The sequence below is a fragment of the Labeo rohita genome, unplaced genomic scaffold (genome assembly GCF_022985175.1).
Source record: "Labeo rohita strain BAU-BD-2019 unplaced genomic scaffold, IGBB_LRoh.1.0 scaffold_54, whole genome shotgun sequence".
Classification (NCBI taxonomy): domain Eukaryota; kingdom Metazoa; phylum Chordata; class Actinopteri; order Cypriniformes; family Cyprinidae; genus Labeo; species Labeo rohita.
In genome coordinates this window covers 3,156-23,138 of record NW_026129462.1, presented here as the reverse complement: position 1 = coordinate 23,138, position 19,983 = coordinate 3,156, and the positions used below count along the sequence as shown (strand labels likewise).

Sequence of the window (19,983 nt, the reverse complement as noted above, 5' to 3'; positions counted from 1 at the left end):
ACCTTTCAAAATGCTTGCTATGAAGGTGAAGAAGGCAGAAAATTAAACACGAACTGGATTTTTTTAATGACTGACAAAAGTGCGTAAACGTGTTTGACACAACGTGAGGTCATATTTATTTTAGGTCATAAAATTTTGGACTCTGTGTGAAAGGACCATTACTCATCAATAATGCTAAAATGTTTCACATGACATGACATGACTGTTTATCTTTTAGTTCCTTTCTTAACCTTTTCACTTCATTTAGTTGTTCAAGTCTCTCCTTGAGCTCCTGAACCTGCTCCTCTTTTCTTTTTCTTAATTTATTCAATTCATCTCTTTGTTTTTTGATTTCATCTTCATGCTTCTTTTTCATCTTCTCTATTTCCTCTGCATGTTTCTGTTTCATTTCATCACACTCTTGTTCTTCTCTGTCTATTCTTTCTCTCTCCTCTCTTTCTCTTCTCCCGATCTCCTCCTCATGTTCTTGTTTCAGATCTTCCATCATTTTCTCCCATCTCTTTCTCTTCCCCACTTGTCTCTCTTCATCCTTTTGTTTTCTTTTCTCCCACTCCTTTTTCCTCTCTTGCTCCAGTCGCTCATAATGTCTCTCCATTTCATTTAGGTTTTCTTCATATTCTTTCTCTTTCTGTTCTCTCTCTTTTTTCTGGTGTTGTTTCTTTTCCTCTCTGTTTTTTTTTTCATCTCTCTCACTTTCATATTTCTTTCTCTTGTTCTCCAGTTCTTCTTGTTTTTCTTTCAGCTGTTTCTCATGTCTCTCTTTTCTCTTTCTTTCCTCTACCTCTCGTTCTCTCATCTGTTGTTCCTTCTCTTCCTCCCATTCTCTCTGCTGTCGTTTAATTTCCTCTTGAGTCTCTTTGTCATTTTCAGCCTCTTTTATTTTTCTTCCATTCTTCTCTCTCTCTTTTCTTGTTTTTTCCTCATTTGTTCCTCTGAATCTCTCTTTTTTATTTCCTCTTTCTGTTTCATCTGTAATTCTGCTATAATACGTTCATGATCATTTTTCATCTTTTCTTGATCTTGTTTATATTCTTCTTCTTTCTTTCTATCTTCTTCTTCTCTTTCTTTTTGTTGTTTTTCATACTGTATTCTCTGATTTTCAATCTCTCTCTTCATCTCCTCTATTCTTTTATCATATTCAGCTCTTTGCTGTTTCTCCTCTTCTGATCGTTTCTGATCCTCCGTCTCTCGTTTCTTCTGCTCTGATTTTTCTTTCTCCTCAAACTCTCTCCTGAGTGTTTCCTCTCTTTTTCTGAACTTGTTTTCTGGCCTTTCTCTTTCCTCATCTATCTTTTGTTTCTTCTCCTCCAGTCTCATTCTCATTCGATGGTCTTTCGTGTCATATCTGGCTTCTAATTCTTCAACTTGAGTCTGAATCTTTCTTTCATTCTCTTCTATCATTTCCATTCTCTGTTCAATAGAGACCGCTACCTCCTTGAAAATCTCATTAGTGAAAGTTTGGCCCTGATTCATCTCTTCTATCATATTTACCAGCTGAGTAACTTGTGTCTGATCTTGTGTTTCTGTGTTGTTAAAAGCCAGGAATCTGTTTCCACAGTCACTGATCAGTTTCTTGAGTTCATCATTTTTGCTTCTGTCTACATATTGTTTTATTGTTTGTCCTCTCAGACTATCTAATCTAGTGAAGAGGACAATGCAGAAATCTGCTGCTTTTGGGCCAAAGATCATCTTGATCATGTCTAAAGTGTCTTTCTCCTCTGGTGTGAATCTTCCCACACTCAGCACAATGATGAACACATGTGGTCCAGGTGCTGACAGTGAAATACAGTTAATTATTTCTTCCTGCATTTGTTCTTTTGTCAGTGAGGGGTCAAAGAGTCCTGGAGTATCAATAACAGCTACTGATTGACCATCAACTTCACCAACTCCCTTCTGACAAACAGTGGTCACCAACTGTGAACTGGCTTCACTGTGAAACTCATCATTTCCGAGGATAGTGTTTCCTGTGGCAGACTTTCCACCTCCTGTCCTCCCAAACAGCAAGATTCTCAAACATCCTGAATCTGGTGAATCTTCATCATCTGAAAATGACAGTAATAGAGTTTAGATATTAATAAGTAATTGTGTTCACTATCTGTAGCAGTAAATTAGTGGTTTGTAATGTTTTCTTTTTTAAAAAACATTATTTTTTTAAGATTAAGATTTTATTAATCTTAATATTTCCTGTGTTAATAATAATAATAATTATAATAATAATAAATCAATTAGTCAATAGATATTAAATAGATAGATAGATTAAACAAAGGTAAGTTATTCTTACAGGAGTACAAGGGCAGTTTTTGAAGCATATTAATAAATTAATTGTATTCTGAAGCACAGTAAAAAAAAGATATTTGAGATATTTTAGGAGGACTGGTCCAAACATTAGTGATCAGAGCAAACTTTATTTATTTGGGTAAGATGGGAAACATTATGTTCAACCTCAAACTGTGGAAAGACTGAACCCTGAGTGTGCAAAGAAGTCAGTCAAAGGTTGAGGAACAGCAGCAGAAGTTGGGCCTTTCACACAGCTTTTTTTTCCACTGGGGCTGGTGCTCAGCCAAGAGTGGCACTCATTCAGAACCAGCTGCTGGATCTTTTCTTTTTACCACATATTTAATTATTTTTATTATTTTTTATTTATTTTTTTGGAGAAGCACAGCCCGGTTCCTTTTGGGCTACGGCTTCAGCTCCAGCAGCAGCCCCAGTAGAAAAGTGGTGTTATACAGCTACATAGCAGGGTGAATGCAAATGTTTATCAGAACCTCCTGCAGCATGCAGTTCCTTCCCTGCAAGAATCTCCCAATCAACCAGCAATTTTCAAGCAAGTCAGTGATGACCAAGATCACACCAGCGCACTGTGAGAAACTAGTAATGTCATGTGGCCACAGATATGCTGAAGTCATTGACAGTGAGGGCCTCTACAATTCCTAGTATCCCTCCAAAATTGTAGCTATAATCTTCTTTCGTTCTACAATTTTGAGCAATAAAGAATGTGATGGAAATGAATTATGCATTGGCCTCAGAATGAGTCAAGAATCTATACTTACCCAAAAAGTGCCTAAAATGGTAGAACAGTCATGTGACAAACCAGTCACCAGATCACTACAACGAATTACAGTGAATAAGACTTGAGTGTCACTGATTTTTACTCAACTACAAGTTGCAAATGTACATGTATCTTTCAGTTTAGAGAGTCTCTTGTAGTTGTTGTGACCAGTGGGCTCCCAGCCATGGATAAACTTTTTTTTGCAAAGGAAAGGATGTAATGCATGGCCTCGTATTGCATCCCATACTTAAAATTTGTGTTCTGCATTTACCCCATCCAAGTGCACACACAGTGGTGAACAGTAAACAAACACACACACACCCAAACAAACGATTTTTGCTGCAGTACACTCTTAAAAATAAAGCTGCTTCACGGTGCCATAGAAGAACCTTTTTTGTCTAAATCGTTCCATAAAGAACCTTTAACATCTGAAGAACTTTTCTGTTTCACAAAAGTTTCTTTGTGGTGAAAGAAGGTTCTTCAGATTATAAAAAGGTAAGAAAGAGATGGCTCCATAAAGAACCTTTAACTGAATGTGTAACCAAAACTGTTTAATTATTATCAAGTGCTCCTTCAGATCCTAATTAGCTGGTTCAGGTGTGTTTAGTCAGGGTTGGAGCTGAAGTCTGCAGGAAAGTCGATCTCCAGGACCAGGGTTGAGCACCCTTGTTCTATGGGATCACTGTAAAGAACTTTTTAAAGCACCTTTATTTTTAAGAGTGTACCTGGGGAGCAGATTGGGGTTCAGTGTTTTGCTCAAGGTGTCCCTGCCAGTACCAAGACTTGAACCCATAACTTTTAGGTTACAAGTCCAACTCTCTAAGCATTAGGCCACGACTGCTCCCCACTTCCCCAAAGAGCAATATGGGAGTCAGATCAGGCTTATGACAGATGCTCAATAAATAAAATGTTCAATCGGCCCCAATCCCGATTTAATTGAAATTGGCTTGGGATGTCTCTACATGAATCTATGCCAGTGCAGTATCTCCTTAACAAAACCGTAACCACATAAACTGCTGAAAAGCAATGTATAGTGACATAAAACCATAAAGTATTGGCTGGTGTTGTTTTGACTTACTGTTTGTGGGCTGAACCTCTTGAATTTGTGTCTGAAGTTCAGTAAATGTATGCGTTTCTTTCTCTTCTTCTCTTTGTCTTTCCTGTTGTTTCTGTTTCTCCCATTCCTCTCGGTCTCTCCTCATCTCCTCTCGTATCTTTCTTTCTTGTTTCTCTATGTATTGAATATCTCTTCTGTATTGTTCTTCAGCTTTGACATATTCCTCTTCTCTTCTCTTTGTCTCTTTGTCGTGATTCTGTCTTTCTTTGTCCATCATCATCTTCAGTCTCACTTTCTCTTCTTCATGTTTGGAAAGAAGAACTTCTTTCTCTCTTTCCATTCTCTTTTCTACCTGTTTAAGTCTCTGATTACATTCATCCCACATTTCCTGTTCTTTCCTTCTCCATTTCTCCTCGTCTTCTTCTCTTCTTTGTCTTTCCTGTTGTTTCTGTTTATCCCATTCCTCTCGTTCTTTCTTCAGCTCTTCTCGTATTGTTCTCTCTTGATCCTCTCTTTCTTTAATGTCTCTTTTATACCGTTCTTCTCTCTCAATAAATTCTTCTTCTTTTCTCTTTCTCTTTTTCTCATGATTCTGTCTTTCTTTCTCCATCACCATCGTCATCTTCTTTTTCTCTTCTTCATGTTTGTTCATCAGTTCTTCTTTTTCTCTGTTCACTTGCTCCACTTTCTCCATCAGTATCTTTTTTTGTTTTTCTTGTAATTCTCTTTCCATCTCTCTGAACATCTTACATGAGTAGTAACTCCCTCCGTTTACTTTCACCATGTTGTCTATCTTCTGCAGTAGATCAGTCACCTGTGTTTGGTCTCCAGTCTGTTTATTATTGAACACATGGAATCTGTTTCCACACGATTCAATCATCTGATTCAAAGCAGATCCAGGTTTTCCCAGAAACTGTTCAATGGTTTTATCATTCAGATCATCTCCTCTGGTGAAGAGCACCATGGTGTATTTTAAAGAGTTTTCACCAAATGTCTCTTGGATGATCTTCACTGATTTTTCCTCCTCTTGAGTGAATCGTTGTCCTAAATTGATCACAATGATGAACACATGTGGTCCAGGCAGGATCATGGGGATGCAGTTGCTGATTTCTCTCTGTATTTCTTCATTACTATGTTCAGTATCAAACAGTCCTGGAGTGTCGATTACAGTAATGTGTCTGCCATTGATTTCAGCTCTCACTTTCTGACACACTTTAGTGACAGACTCATGAGCTGCTTCTGCTTTAAATGCTTTTCTTCCTAAGATGGTGTTTCCAGTTGAACTCTTCCCAGCTCCAGTTTTTCCCAGCAGCACAATCCTCAGATCATCTTCTCGTTCACTTGAATCTAAAAAGAGATCAAATGAAAATGAAAAACAATATATATCAAATTTCAAGTGAAGAATGTCTATTATCCAGTTCATCAGAGAATATTGTGTATAACTTAAACTGAAGCCTCATGTGCTAATCATGTTTTACTGTGCATAAAATGTTATTGTTTAGCATCACAAATATGTATACTTTATCAATCATGAATCATGTTTGTTTAATCAGTGCATTTTTTCTGATCATTACCTTGTAACCGAAACAAACTCTCTAATGGATGGATTCTCCTTTTTAATTCTTCAAATTTCAGCATCATCAATGTCTCTGTGGAGAAACAAACACCACTATTTTCCTCAACCATCTGCTCCAGTTTCTCCATCAACACAGACACTTGTGTTTTAGACCTAATGAAATGATGTCGTCCTCCAAATCTCTCAATGACAGACTGTGTTTCTTCATTCAGTTTTTCTGTCTGATGCTCTGAATTCTGCTTTATGAGGATCATGATGTGTTTGTTGATTCTTGAGCTGAATATCCTCTGGATCTCCTCTATTTCTGTTTTGTCTTCATTGCTAATTGGAGCATCAGGAATGATGATGATGAAAACATGAACTCCAGGATGACAGAGAGACACACAGCGGTGAGTCTGACGCATCACTTCCTCCTCTGAGAGCTGAGTGTTGAACAGAGCTGGAAGCTCCACCAGACTGATCAGACGTCCATGAAGCTCCACGTCTCTCCTCACACACTCTGAGCTGAGCTCTGATCTTCTCTCACTCTGATTCAGGATCAGGTTTAATATGAAGGATTTTAACTCTCTGTTACTCCCACACACAACCAGATTCAGCTTCACACACTCTGGATCGGTGTCAAAGGAATAAAGTAGTTTAACAATGTGATTTGAAATTTGATTAATGCTGCATTCATATCATGGTAATCATCACTGCACTGTAATTTAGTAGTTCCCACTAGTAAAGCCGTTCATGTCTTTCATGCCTATTACTGTATTCACAAAAAGATTTTTTTATTTATAGAAATAAATAAATCCACTCACCCACTGTCTTGATCTTCTTCTGTAACTCTTTGATTTCATTATCTTTCACTGTCAGTTTCTCCTCCAGTTCCTGTCTGACTCTTTTCTCTGGAGCTCTTATATATGTCTGAAGAGAATAGGGATCAGTCTTCATGCTCTCTATACGATCAAACAAGTCTGAGATCTTTTCTGAGTTCCTCTGGTCCTTTAACGGCACCACGCTGTGCCAGCTCCCATAGAGACTCACAAAATCTATGACACTTTGGTCAATTTCTGTAGTGAAAAGCACCATGAAGTGCTCATTAGAATTAAATATTCTTTTAACCTTCTCCATTTCTGCTTTGTCTTCATTAGTAAGAGGACAGACAGAGGTAATGAGGATGAAAAGATGAACTCCAGGATCACAGAGAGACAGACATTGTAAAGTCTCCCGCATCACTTCCTCCTCTGAGAGCCGAGTGAGAGCTGGAAGCTCTATTACACTGATCTGTCGTCCATGAATCGTTCCCTCTCTCTTCTGACACACTTTACTCATCTCTTTCTGAGATTTACTTGGTTTCCCTCTAAACATTTTAGACACTGAGTTCTTGAGTGTTGGATTATTTCCACACAGCACAATGTTCAGCTTTGCTTTTCCAGTAGTCGTCACTGAAAAGAAGATTTAGAGACAGTAGACTCAGATCAGCTTTGGTACCAAATGTACACTTCCTAGCACAACAAAAATATTACATTGTAAAATACAGTATAATTAAATTACAATCCATGACTTTATCAACTGAAAGATACCTTACAATAGTTTACTGACATTCTTTTTTTGGGTTAATACAACTGTAAAAAGAAAGTATTGATCTATGGCGACATACAAACAGATAATGTGGACTCACACTACAGCCTTAAAAGGGATAGCTGAAAATTCTGTCATAATCGTGATGAGTGGGGTGGGCCAAGAACCATACAAACTAAGCGAGGCCGGTGGAGTAAATGATAATGAGCGACACCTGTGCCACACACCGGTCTCGAGTCCCATGGAGAAGGATACTCCAGAAGGATAAACTCTAAAAATTAATAATTGATCTATTTTAGGATGATTTGAGTCAAAATGGCTTATATAATTATAATCACTAATAATATGATTTACTGGTTTCTCACTTTTGACCAATAGATGGTGCAGTTATGAAACAGATGTGGTCTGGTAAGTGTGAGGTGACAATGGCACACACAAAGTTGGGTGTCAATATGTCAAAGCTTTGAGTCAATTTGTTGTAGCGCCATTCAGAAATGGTTGTGTCTATTCATATAAAATTCATAACTTTTTGAGAGCACAGTCTGAAGATGATCTGACTTGAATTTGGTGAAAATCAGAAAAACGGTCTAGAAAGAGTTTTAAAAAGTATGTTTTTAAAGGAAAATCTAAATGGTGGACATAAAGTTCACCAGACTATGGCAAAATTGGTATCTATGTTCTTGCATAACCCAATGAATATTTTAGCAGTTTGATAAGCTAATTTGGTCAAAAGTTATCAGTATTTTTGGAAATTTTGTTAATGGTTAATGGCTTCATATGAATGGTTATTACTTTTGACCAATAAGTGGCACTGTTACCAAATTGATGTGTCGTGGTTAGTGTGTTGTGACAATGGCACATACAAATTTGGTGTCAACATGTCAGATATTTGCAGAGATAAAGCTTCAGACGCAGTTTGGCATCATTCCAGCAAATTTGTTGATGCATTAAACAATAGCCATTTCATATATCAACACAAAATCTATAACTTTTTGCCTGCATGGTCAGAAGATGATCAGAGTCAAATCTGATGATAATCGGACCAATGGTCTAGGAGAATCAGTTTTATCACAAGATAACTTTTTTTTTTCTTCTCTTTATTTTGATTTTCTCCAACTTAGCTGCTCACACCATGCAATTACAGATCAATAATAACTGAAGAATAGTAGAATGAGTAATGACATATATATGTACTTTTTTCTACACAAATAAACAACTCTGAAACAGGAAAAAAAAAAAAAACATCAAAAAAGGGTATTGAATAATAATATCACAACATAATGATTGTGATATAATGAACCCAAACAAATAAATAAATATATAAATAGGTCATTAAAAAAAAAAAAAAAGGTCATCCAAATAAATATGCACATTAACAATACAGGAAAAGATGAAAAAAGAAAAAGATGTTCAAGATGAATGAAATTTTATAAAACAAATGACCAGAAGTTCCTTTCATGGTGTGTCTGATTTTTCTCTAGTTTAACAAAATAAAAGATATCTTTAATCCATAAAGAATGGGTGGGGGTGTTTTGTAAATTTAGAAAAAATAAGTATCTCGCAAAGAGTGTTAAAAAAGCCACAACATGAGTCTTATGTTTGGGTATGTCAAGCAATTGAGAACGGGTACCAAATAAGGCTGTAACAGCCAAAGGTTCAATACAACTTTTGAGAACTTCAGATAATGTTTTAAAGATATGGGACCAATAATTGTGTAGAGATGGGCAAGACCAAAACATATGTGCAGTAGTTGCAGGAGCTTAGTGACAGCGGTCACATGTGGGATCCATATTGGGATAAATTTTGGAAAGTCTAACATTGGTCCAGTGTGTGCTAGAAAGGATTTTTACACTGAATCAGACCGTGATTGGCACCGAAGGAAGAGGAGTGTACATGACATAGGATATTTTCCCATTGTTCTTCTGAAATATTTTCTTCTGTGTCCTCCTATCACTGAGATTTTTTTTTATTATAATTGCATTATAAAAATATGAAACCATGCCCTTCATACTATGAATAGAAGGAGTCAATAGGAGTAGTACTAGGAAGGTTAGTAAACTGGGGGTATATGTCCCAACAAAATTGTGGACTTGCAAATACCAAAAAAAAAATTAAAAAATTGCTGGAAAGATGCGAAGACATTGTCTAAATATAGATCCTTAAATATTATAATGCCCGGTGCTGACCATTAGGTGAAAGTCCTATCCGTCAGTGATGGTAGGAGGGCAAAATTTGAAGCAATAGGTGCAGAAATTGAAAATGTTTGTAATCCAAAATAAAGTCTAAATTGCCTCAATTCTCGACATAGTTTTACCAATTACATTTTTGGTATAAGGAGAAGAGGAGAATTTTAATAGGGCATGTAATAACGCTGCTAGTGAAGTAGGCATAAATGACGTAGCTTCCATGGTAAGCTGGATCATGAAAGAGATCTTGATTTAACAAGTACAGCATGACCCTAACATTTGAAGCCCAATAATAAAACTATAAATTAGGTAATGCCATACAGCCAAGTATTTTGTGTCTCTGAAGGAATGTTTTACAAATTTTGGGGACTTTTTTTTATTCCAAATGAATCTTAGAAGCAGGATATCGACTTTGCATAAAAAGCGTTGAGTAATAAAAATGGGGATGCATTAAAAATAATAAGAACATTTTGGGAGGATATTCATTTTAACCACATTGATTCTCCCTGCCAGAGACAGGGGAAGCAGTGACCAGCGCTCAAAATCTTTAGAGTAGCAAGTTAGCAAAGTTAAATTTAAAGAGGTCTTTACATTTATCTGTGATGCAGACTCCATGGTACATAAATCTATGCTGTGCAATCTTAAAGGGGTCATCGGATGCAAAGATCACTTTTACATGCTGTTTGAACATTAATGTTTGTTGGCAGTGTATGTACAAATTTACCCTATAATGATAAAAATCCATGCAGTGGTTATTAATAAATCTGTAAAAATAATATCCCCACTTTCAAAGTCATTGTGGCATCACATTGACAGAGGCCTCTCCCATGATAGTTGATTGACATGAGCGTTTTACCTCAGATCAGCTGTAACAGTCCGCCCTCTTTGTTCTCGATGCCAGAGCAGGGATGTAAGTTAGACAATAATATCTCTGATTAAGCGATTGAGGTGTTGTGTTGCTGGATGTAATAATGAACATAGTGGTCGTCATTTACTCCCAACATCTGAGCCACTGAAGATGCAGTAGATTATGTTTGTTTGTGAAGAGAATGCGCCTCCCGATCTACATATATCCGTCTGTGTTTGCGCAAATCATTCGTGATCCAGCTCACTTACAGCAGAAGTGAGTATAAGGGTTTTTTATGAATCTTTGTGATCGCCTTTCCTAATAATGTGCTAGTTAGCAAGTTTAGCGGCTCGTCACCCCACAGAGAGAAGAGAGGGGCGGGGCGAGCAGAGCTCATTTGCATTAAAGCAGCCTCCACCAGAATGAGATGATTTTTGCAGAGATAAATGTCTCACCAAAACCAAATTTCTCTAATGTATAAAACAGATATTTCCACTCCACCTGGTCAGAAGCTTTCTCTCCATCTAATAAAATTATAGCTTCTGGGACAACAGAGGAAGAGGGATTGTATACAATGTTAAACAGTCTTCTAATACTAAAAAGTGTCTATTTTTAATAAACTCAGTCTGGTCCAGGGAAATAATGGATGGTAAAATGGATTCCAGATGTAATGCCATCAGTGTTGATAAGAGTTTAAAGTCAACATTAAGAAGACTGACTGGGCAGTAGGAGGCACAATTTAAAGGTTCCTTATTTTTCTTTAAAATTAAAGAAATAGAGGCCTGGTTAAGTGTTTTATGAATTTGGAGTATATAATACTTGACCAGCCTTTTTGTTCTGAGAATTTTACAAGTTTTGGATTCCACAAGTTTTCAGTTTGTATTTATGTTCCACGTGGAATCACAGAGACCGCGACGCGAACACCGCTCTAACTGTACAAAACGCCCCCCACCACGAGAGAAAGCAGTGAAAGTGAGAGAAGCCACGGTCTTGGGGCGGACGTTACCATAAAAGCCAAAATGATGCCACGCTTCAACTTTGTACACTAAGGCGGGAGCAGGAATTAGTCAGTTAGATGGTCTTTCATCCTCCATTACTAGCAGCGAACTATATTAATGATCACATTAGTGACCGTGCCTTTATGCTAATATTTCCTGTCACTTTTTAAGTTCAAAGAGAAGAAGACTGCCATCTAGCAGTCAGGACATAAATTCAGAATGAAGCATTTGCCGTGAATCTTGTTTTTTTTTTTTTTTTTTAGTGTCGATATTCCGTTTTTGAGAATCAATACAGTATTGCCAAAAAAAAATATTGTGATACTTGCATGTATCGATATTTTCTTACACCCCTAGTGTTTGGCAGGTGCCCTCTTATGCTTCTGGGCACCCGCCTGTGATGTCCCCAAAGTGTCTGCTAGAGGACGCAGCGTGAGTTCCCTATAAGGGGAACCAACAGCTCTTTCTGTCTGTCAGTGTCCTGTCACTTTCATTGGTCTTGTTCTTCATTTGCTGACAGAATAATGACACTCATGCAGTGTATCATCCTGTCTTTGTGTAAGTGTGTGGCTTTGAGTTGTTCTCATGCTGTGCTCTCTCCTTTCAGTGTGGTGTGTTCGGAAAACCAGATGCTCATGCTTCATGTTTTGTCTTGTGTTGAGAGCACTTGGTGGGGACTTTTTTTTTTTTTTTTTTTTTCGGTTCATTATCATTTATTTAAAAAGATTTTACAAGCTTAGTTAAAACAGATGGGTAAAAATGCATTCATTTATGCCCTGCAGTAGTACTCCTCATTTTTCTCCGTGTCATTTCCTGTTTCAATTACCGCACAGTAACTTTGAATAAACATTGTTTATAAGAATACTTAACACTTCTAAGAGTGTTATTCTGAGAAAAAAAAAAAAAAAGATTTTGACAAACCTCCATCACTTGCTGTTTTTGTGCTCTCACTGAGATCAGAATCCTTCTTCTCTTTGTCGTCTCCTCTTTTTGAACCATCCACTGATGATCCATCTGATGATCGTCTGTTTTCTGATCCATTCTTTCCTGGCAGAGCAATCCTCAGATTACTCGCTGAAAAAGAGCACAAACACAAGAAAAAAGAAAAACAGACATTAAGTTTTTATGTTTTATGGGGACTTTCTGATCATTTTTATACTGTTTTAACTATTTAAAACTGTTTTATCTATCCTTTAACACTAAACACAACCTTCACAGAAACCCTTCTGATTTTACATTCTTGAAAAAACAATTAATCAATCAAACAAACAAACACAATATATTTATAATGTGTTTTCCTTATAGCGATCAAAACAAAAAAATTCCCACAAGGTCAAATATTTCTTTTTAAATATTTAATTTAAAAAGAACGTGAAATAAGCGTCTAAATGCATGTAGGCTATACAGTTCCATGTGATCTCATGATAATTCGTATGCATTTTACGTAAAATGTGGTTCTACAAAACGTACATTTACTTACGTTTTTACAGACACCAAAACGTACATTACTGATATGTTTACAGCATCTAAACGTACAAATACTTACTTATTTTCAGCATTTAAACATGCAATACAGACGTATTGACTGCACCTAAAAACGAATCCTTACGAATATTCAAATCGTGGCATTAATTAAGTTTGCTTGAGAAAGCCAACTTACTGATATGCTATGTAAACTACTTATTATTCTTCTTCTGAGACTAAAATTATCAACTCTGTCTCCTCCTAGAGCTTTAACTCTACAAACTCCAAACTCACCCCAAATCTTCAAACTGATCTGAAGTTAGTTGCTATATCTTTTATAAATGATTTATCTGTCTATCTGTCTATCTATGCCTAGCAACCAGAATCATGCTAGTAACTTGCTAACCATGCTAGAAACATGCTAATAATTTGCTAATCATGCTAGTAACATGCTAGTAGCTTGCTAATCATGCTAATTACATGCTAGTAACATGCTAATCATGCTAGTAATGTGCTAATCATGCTAATAACATGTTAACGACGTGCTGATCATGCTAGAATCATGTTATCAACATGCTAGTAACTTGCTAATCATGCTAATAATATGCTAGTAACTTGCTAATTGTGCTAGTAACTTACTAATCTTGTTAATAAAATGGTAAACATGCTAGCAACATGCTAGTAAAATGCTAATGCTAATCTACCTATTTCTGACAGACTGTATTGCCTTCAAGCAATAGTTGAAAAAAATATTTTCTAAAATATTTTAGTTTGACCTATATATTGTTTTCATTAGATCATTTTAAGCTGTCATATGGTCATGTTACAACGCGCCCCTCACATGTTACAACTTTCAAACATAGGGGCATGTTGTCACATTTCACTTCACTTACGAAAAACGTAAAAAATTATACTTAGAACCTCACATGGATTTTAGTTAACTTTACCTACCACGCATGTTTGGCATGTTGCTGGCTCATTGTTTTATAAAATGTTTAGGATTGGATTTCATTTGCAATTATGGATGATTTTTATAAGATCCTATGAGTCATGATAAATGCAATTTCAACTAATTCTGAAGTGCTTCTTGATTTAAAGCACTTTTACAAGAAGGTTTTTGTTGGACTGGTGTATGTTTTTTTTTTTTTTCTTCTTTGTTAAAAGCTGTTAAATTATTAAGCAGTGTCTTGTGTAAGTTTGTTTCCCCTTGTATTTTATGTGGTGACCACTGGGAGGTGCTCAGTGCATATATTTTTCTTTTTTGGTTTCTTCCCTGTGATGTTATGTTGCAAAGAAAAAGTAAAAGTTCGCTGCGTTCTAACAGGACGGGGTGCCATGTATTTATTTAAAATCATCTTTTTTTTTATTTTTATTATTATTATTTTTTTTTATAAAGAACACTGCTTTCTCTCATAACGCACTGAAGCAGACCCTGCATAGTGTGTATAATCCGTCTTTGACCCATTGATATCAATCAATTCAGCACCTAAGAAGGTATATCTTAGCAGCCTCCTAAGGTATAGTTCGGGGAACACACCCAGAAAAAGTCACACCTGTAGTTAAAATATACCTTTAGAGTCTTCGTAGCGCGCTAAGAGACAGCGTTATCGGGAAACGCAGCCAAGGTCTTTATATTTTCCTCAAAACAATCGGTTCCCCAAAGTTCTAGACATGATTACGGCCTTGTTTGGTATAAATAAATAAAGAAAAAAAAGGTTTGTTTAGTTTGAAAGTGCATGATATTCTAATATCTACAGTATAAATATCTTCTAGACTATAAAACTTTATTTTATATTAGGCCTATATATAACATGTGTATTTAAATTATTTTGTTAATAAATGAATCATTCCATATTTAATATAAGTGAGTTTTTCATTGTTGTCCATTCAGTTGTTGTCCGATCAATTGACGCCGAATTATATTCATCATACACTGCAGACAGCTTCGCTTATTATAACTGGAACATTTTTTAGAGTGCTTACACTCATGCTAGTCTGAATTCAGTGATATGTGATATTCTTTGATAATGTAAATGTTTTTTGTTTGATTTTTTTTTTTTTTGTTGTTTTTTTTTTTTTTGTTTGTTTGTTTTTGCTTCCTGTATAATTTGTTAGTTGTTTGAATAATTATGGACATGCGGCGTTAGTTAAAGTTAAAATGTCTTTTTTTATTAAACGTGATCAGGTAAAATACAAATTCCGCTTTATTAAAATTTGACACAATGTGATACACTATTTTTGTGGTCAGTTTAATATATGATGAAACATTTGTTAAAAATATCTTTATTTTGTAAGTCAAAATAAAATAGGTCTATATACAAAGTAAATGGAAACGTGTTTCGTAAAACTATTAATAAATTATTAATAAAGCTAGTAAAAACGAAACTGAAATGTATAGCAACTGTGAAAAATACATTAAAATAAAAATTAATTAATGTAATAACGTCGATCTAGATAACCGATCTTATGTGTATTGAAAAGTTTTATATGTATATGAGATGTAGCCTTTTACAGGTTATTAGGGAAGTGCAGGGCAACCTAACACTCAAATGTGTCGCTTTGTTTAATAATTACCAGTGCTGGACTAGTAATCTGGCATATCGAGCAGTTTCCCGGTGGGCCGATGCACTTTTGGGCCGGTACGTCCACAGCAGCGATATCAAGAACAGGCTTGCTCTGCTGTGAGTGATGGGGGTCAGACAGGAGTAGGAGAGGAGTTTAATTGGTAAGGAGAGTGATAACAGGGGCTCGCAAGAAGGGGAAACGGGAGAAATCTAACCTGTCCTGATGCGTGTGCGCGCGACGAGTGTAGATTACGTAAAAAAAAACTTTTTAATAAAAAGAAAATTAGTCCTGTGTGCTTTTTTGTCTAAGTCAAGTGTGTTCACAGAGGTTTCCATGGGCCAGTGCGAATATATCTGGATTTAAATATGACCTGACGTTTTGTTCTTATCCAAAACAACGAGATGGTAGCCTATTCACACACGATTTATTTTTTATTTTTTATTTTGTGAGTTTGCAATATATTCAAATACTTAACTTTCAATATTAAAGATACAAGTACAGTAATCTGTGTTTATAAAAATAATAATAATTTATTAACTTGTTCTCTGCCTTCCTCTCTTATTCTTATAAAGGTTGCATTCTTTGAGGAGGTCTCTGCTGTCCCTTAGTGTGACGATTACTGGCAACATTTTCAATTATAGCAGCATATATGTTGAACACAGATGCATACTTATTTTTATTAATTGGAAAATACACTTTGATCTTTTAGCTTCTTTTCCTTGGGGATGTAGTAGGCTATATCTATGTGGTGGTGGGCCGCCTGGACCTACAAATGCCAGGGCCGATTTTTTTTTTTTTTTTTTGTCCCAACCTAAGCAAACACAGAACGTTCCCCTAATGTTCCCCTATGGTTCCCGTTTGGTCATTTTTTTGGGGGGGAACCAAATGAGAACGTTCTAGGAACGTTCCCTGTAGGTTCTCTTTTTAATAACCTACAGGGAACGTTGCTGGAACGTTCCCTGCAGGTTATTTTTTGGTTTAATTTTATAATCTAAAAAGAACCTTCCCAGAACGTTCCCTGCGGTAATTTTTAGGTTTTATTTTTATAACCTACAGAGAACATTACCGGAACGTTCCCTGCAGGTTATTTTTAGATTGCATTTTACAACCTACAGGGAACGTTCCCTGCAGGTTATTTTTTTGGTTTAATTTTATAACCTAAAAATAATCTTCCCAGAATGTTCTCTGCAGGTTATTTTTAGTTGTCAAATCCCTGTAAACTAATAAAAACTTGGCAGATCTTTCTGATCATTCTAATGCTGAAATGTATACTTTTTCATCATAAACTATTTTTTTGCAGAATTTCATGTCTGAAATAAGCGTTTAATAAAGTGTAGACATCAAAGTGGTCAAATCGCATTATAATTATAATATAATTCCAATTTTATAGCTAAAATTAAGCCAAGGTTAAGCGTAGTCAGAAAATCATATCTTTGCTACTGGGTTTGTTTGTATATTTCTTTTCTGCGCGCCTCTGATCTGCACGCGCTTCTCTAGCACGCGCTTAATCCTGCCTTCCACAGAAAGCCGCGCACTCGCGTAATTTAAAAATTAACGGTCATTTCGTTTTACTGACTGACTAACATTCGTTGATTGATCTCTTTAATGAATAGTTACTTATAATTAATATATATACGAGAGTAAATATTGTGATTTCAGGGAAATTTGACACGTCTAATTGAAGAGAACATGATGTTAAGGGAGAAGTTTTTGTGTACTGACCAAAAGAGAGAAGCACATCGTCGTTAATTCAGTGGTAAGAAACGAAAGTAATAGTATTGTAAGTAAATTCAAATAAATGTTATTCGTTTTCAATGTCTGTAAAAATAAAATTCACATTTTTAAAATCCAATATTTTGTTGAAGTCAGTGTTATTTGGTGCTTTAATAAACAAAATCTGGGTTATGGTACTTCTAATCTTATATATTAACGAATAAAACAAATCTAGCATATTAAAGGATAATTTAATTTCATTTAATGCGCCTTATGATGGCTAAATGTGCTCTAAATATCTGTAAGGATTAAACAATAGTTTAAAACAAGACATGGTTTGTAGTAGTGATTACTGAGGTCCACATCTGTCCGTCTTCCATGCTGCTTCCTACAGGACGCGGGAGTGCTGACATACAACAGCGGTATCGGAGTGAAGAGGTTAGGAGAACGTTCTGGGAACCTTCAGAGAACTTTCAGGGAACCTTCTAGGAACATAAATAGAACGTTCCCTATTGGCTAGCCAGGAAAGTTTTCTTAACGTAAATAGAACGTTCTCTGTAGGTTAGGGGAACGTTCTGGGAACCTACAGGGAACGTTCTGGGAACCAAAAAATGTTAGCTGGGAGTTCAGCCCTGATAGTGTCAGTGTATAAGTTTTACCTCAACAGTCATGCTAGGGGCAAGTTGTAGCATGATCTAATGAAAAAAAAAAAAACAAACAAACAAACAAAAAAAAAACAACTAAAATATTTTTTTTTTTTCAAAAGACACGTGAGGGGCTCGTTGTAACATGACCATATGGCAGATTTTTTTTCAGTTTTTTTTTTTTTTTTTTTAAGAATGGAAAAACAATCTAATTTTGGCAATGCGACGGCCCTGATCGCTGGATGCAGATACAGTATAGTTCAAAACAATGTGGGCAAATGGATTAAACATATTTAAGCATTCAGAGATATATTACCCTCCCTCCACACACAGCTCTCACAGAACAAGAGACACATAAACGAGCCAAAAGGCTTTACATTTCTTGAAATAATAATTTCTGAACATTAAACATTGACTGTCAGTTTTATGCACCTGTTTCTCGTGGTTTCTCATTAAAACGCATAGAAGTAAATGGTGTAAATTACATCGCTAATCGTCATATAATAGTAATAGCGTGGCCAATTGTAACGCAGTATTTGACTTCTCACTGGTCAGCGACGCATTCAAAAGCTATTTAAACTGATTGGAGATTAAAATAATACCACATTTGTCTCATTTTAAATTAATGCTAAAAACTGTTTGTTTCTGGTGTGTGAGTGCCGTGAAATATTATACTATACTATATGAAATATTAAACTAAACTAAGTAGACCTTTGCCTATTTTTGGCTAATATTTCATAAATACTGAGGAGACGTTGCTGCATATAATGCTTATTTGATTGCCGAACTTGATGCTATTTCAACGCAAACGCTTTGAAATCAAGAAAAGAAAAAAAGAAAAAACAATGAAATGCGCCAACTACCTCGAGCCCTTGACCCTTTAATCGCAGACGCTAGTGCCCTTTCGGTTCGATAGTTGCTCCCGGACCGCGATTTCAACCAAGCGGGGACCTCCCCAACCCATATACATTATACATTTGTACCGCCATTTCTCCCCTGCCCCTTCAGAGAGCTGTTCACGCCACTGGTGTCATGGATTAATTTATGTTGCCTAGTTTGGTTTTAGCAGTGTTTTTTTGTTCGTAGTTCTATAAAAAAGCCATTTTACATGGTCAGAAAAACTAGAAGATCAAATTCCTCCAGGCTATTTCACAATGTATGCATACAAATGTATGTTAGACGTAAACCGTTAATCTCTTGTGTTCAGTGCCACGTTTAAACAAAATGTAAAAGCGCAGTGAAAAATCATTTAATAAACGAAGTAAACAATTGCCTACTGTTGGCTAATGTTTGTAAATACTTTATACATCATTGAGGAAACGTTGTTGAATATGTTTGTATCTAATTTGATTCTTACCTGAACTTGACGCCATTTCAACACCTACACATTCAAATCAAAATCGAAAGGAAAAAAAGCTGAAAAAGAGACCCTCATCTGTGCCCCGCCTGCAGAGGCTCTTTCTTTCTTTCTTTCTTTCTTTCTTTCTTTCTTTCTTTCTTTCTTTCTTTCTTTCTTTCTTTCTTTCTTTCTTTTTCTTTCTTTCTTTCTTTTAATTAATTAAGAATAAAACTATGTAGAATAGAATTATGTATCGTCCAATATTTTTTCCATGTCGTCATCTTTTACGATTTTGAACCAGAAATGAAATACGAAAAAATGCCGTTTCTTCTTTAACGGTTTTGTGTTTATCACTGGGCGTACTCCTGAGGGTACTTGATGTGACGAAGATGGTAAGCGAACAAAATACTCAGTTTTTACATAAATTGAATTCTACCACAACTTTAAGTATCATTAAAACAAAACATTTTTTTTTCTGACAAGGAAAATGCCGCTTCTGTAAAAAAAGGAAAAAAAGAAAATAGGAGTGCCGTAAACAGACAAATACATGATATCCAATCAAATTACCCTATATTTTGCGGTCAAAACCGACTGCATCCACACAAGCAGCGTGTATACGCTTTTAAAATAAAGGTGCTTCACAAAGAAACTTTTTTTATTTTGTCTAAATGGTTCCATTAAGAACCTTTAAAATCTAAAGAAGCTTGGAAACCTGTTACGCTCTCCTGAGCGCAAAAACAAATACGCACTGGATAGTTTATACACATACTGTACTATTATTTTACTTTGTAAGAGTAATTCACAGATTAATTCACATTCACACGCAAGCTTTATTGTCATTCTGCTGTGGACATATGGTGGAATGAAATGTAGGACCACGGTGCTACATAATAGTGAAACACAAACATAAACCACAAAACCAGTCTTAAGGGTCAATTTTTTTCTTGCATTTTTTTCTTTTTTTTTTTATAGTGAGATTTAT

The 19,983-nt window shown here is 35.8% G+C and overlaps 1 protein-coding gene across 1 annotated transcript; it reads right to left on the bottom strand.

Annotated features, from left to right (window-relative positions):
- Positions 1-774: 774 nt before the first annotated feature.
- On the bottom strand, positions 775-19,102 carry LOC127161063 (reticulocyte-binding protein homolog 2a-like). Its single transcript, XM_051103699.1, has 6 exons — positions 19,020-19,102; positions 12,198-12,350; positions 6,486-7,112; positions 5,681-6,289; positions 4,128-5,453; positions 775-2,042 (listed from the first exon to the last, which is right to left on the bottom strand). The coding sequence occupies exons 1-6, from the start codon at positions 19,033-19,035 to the stop codon at positions 877-879; spliced, it is 3,897 nt and encodes a 1,298-aa protein (XP_050959656.1). The 5' UTR covers positions 19,036-19,102; the 3' UTR covers positions 775-876.
- Between the last annotated feature and the right edge of the window lie 881 nt (positions 19,103-19,983).

Coding starts and splice junctions, on each gene's coding strand:
- LOC127161063 (XM_051103699.1), bottom strand. Junction 6,290..6,485: donor GAAGAAGATCAAGACAGTGG/GTGAGTGGATTT, acceptor ACACCGATCCAG/AGTGTGTGAAGCTGAATCTG. Junction 2,043..4,127: donor AGAGGTTCAGCCCACAAACA/GTAAGTCAAAAC, acceptor TGTCATTTTCAG/ATGATGAAGATTCACCAGAT.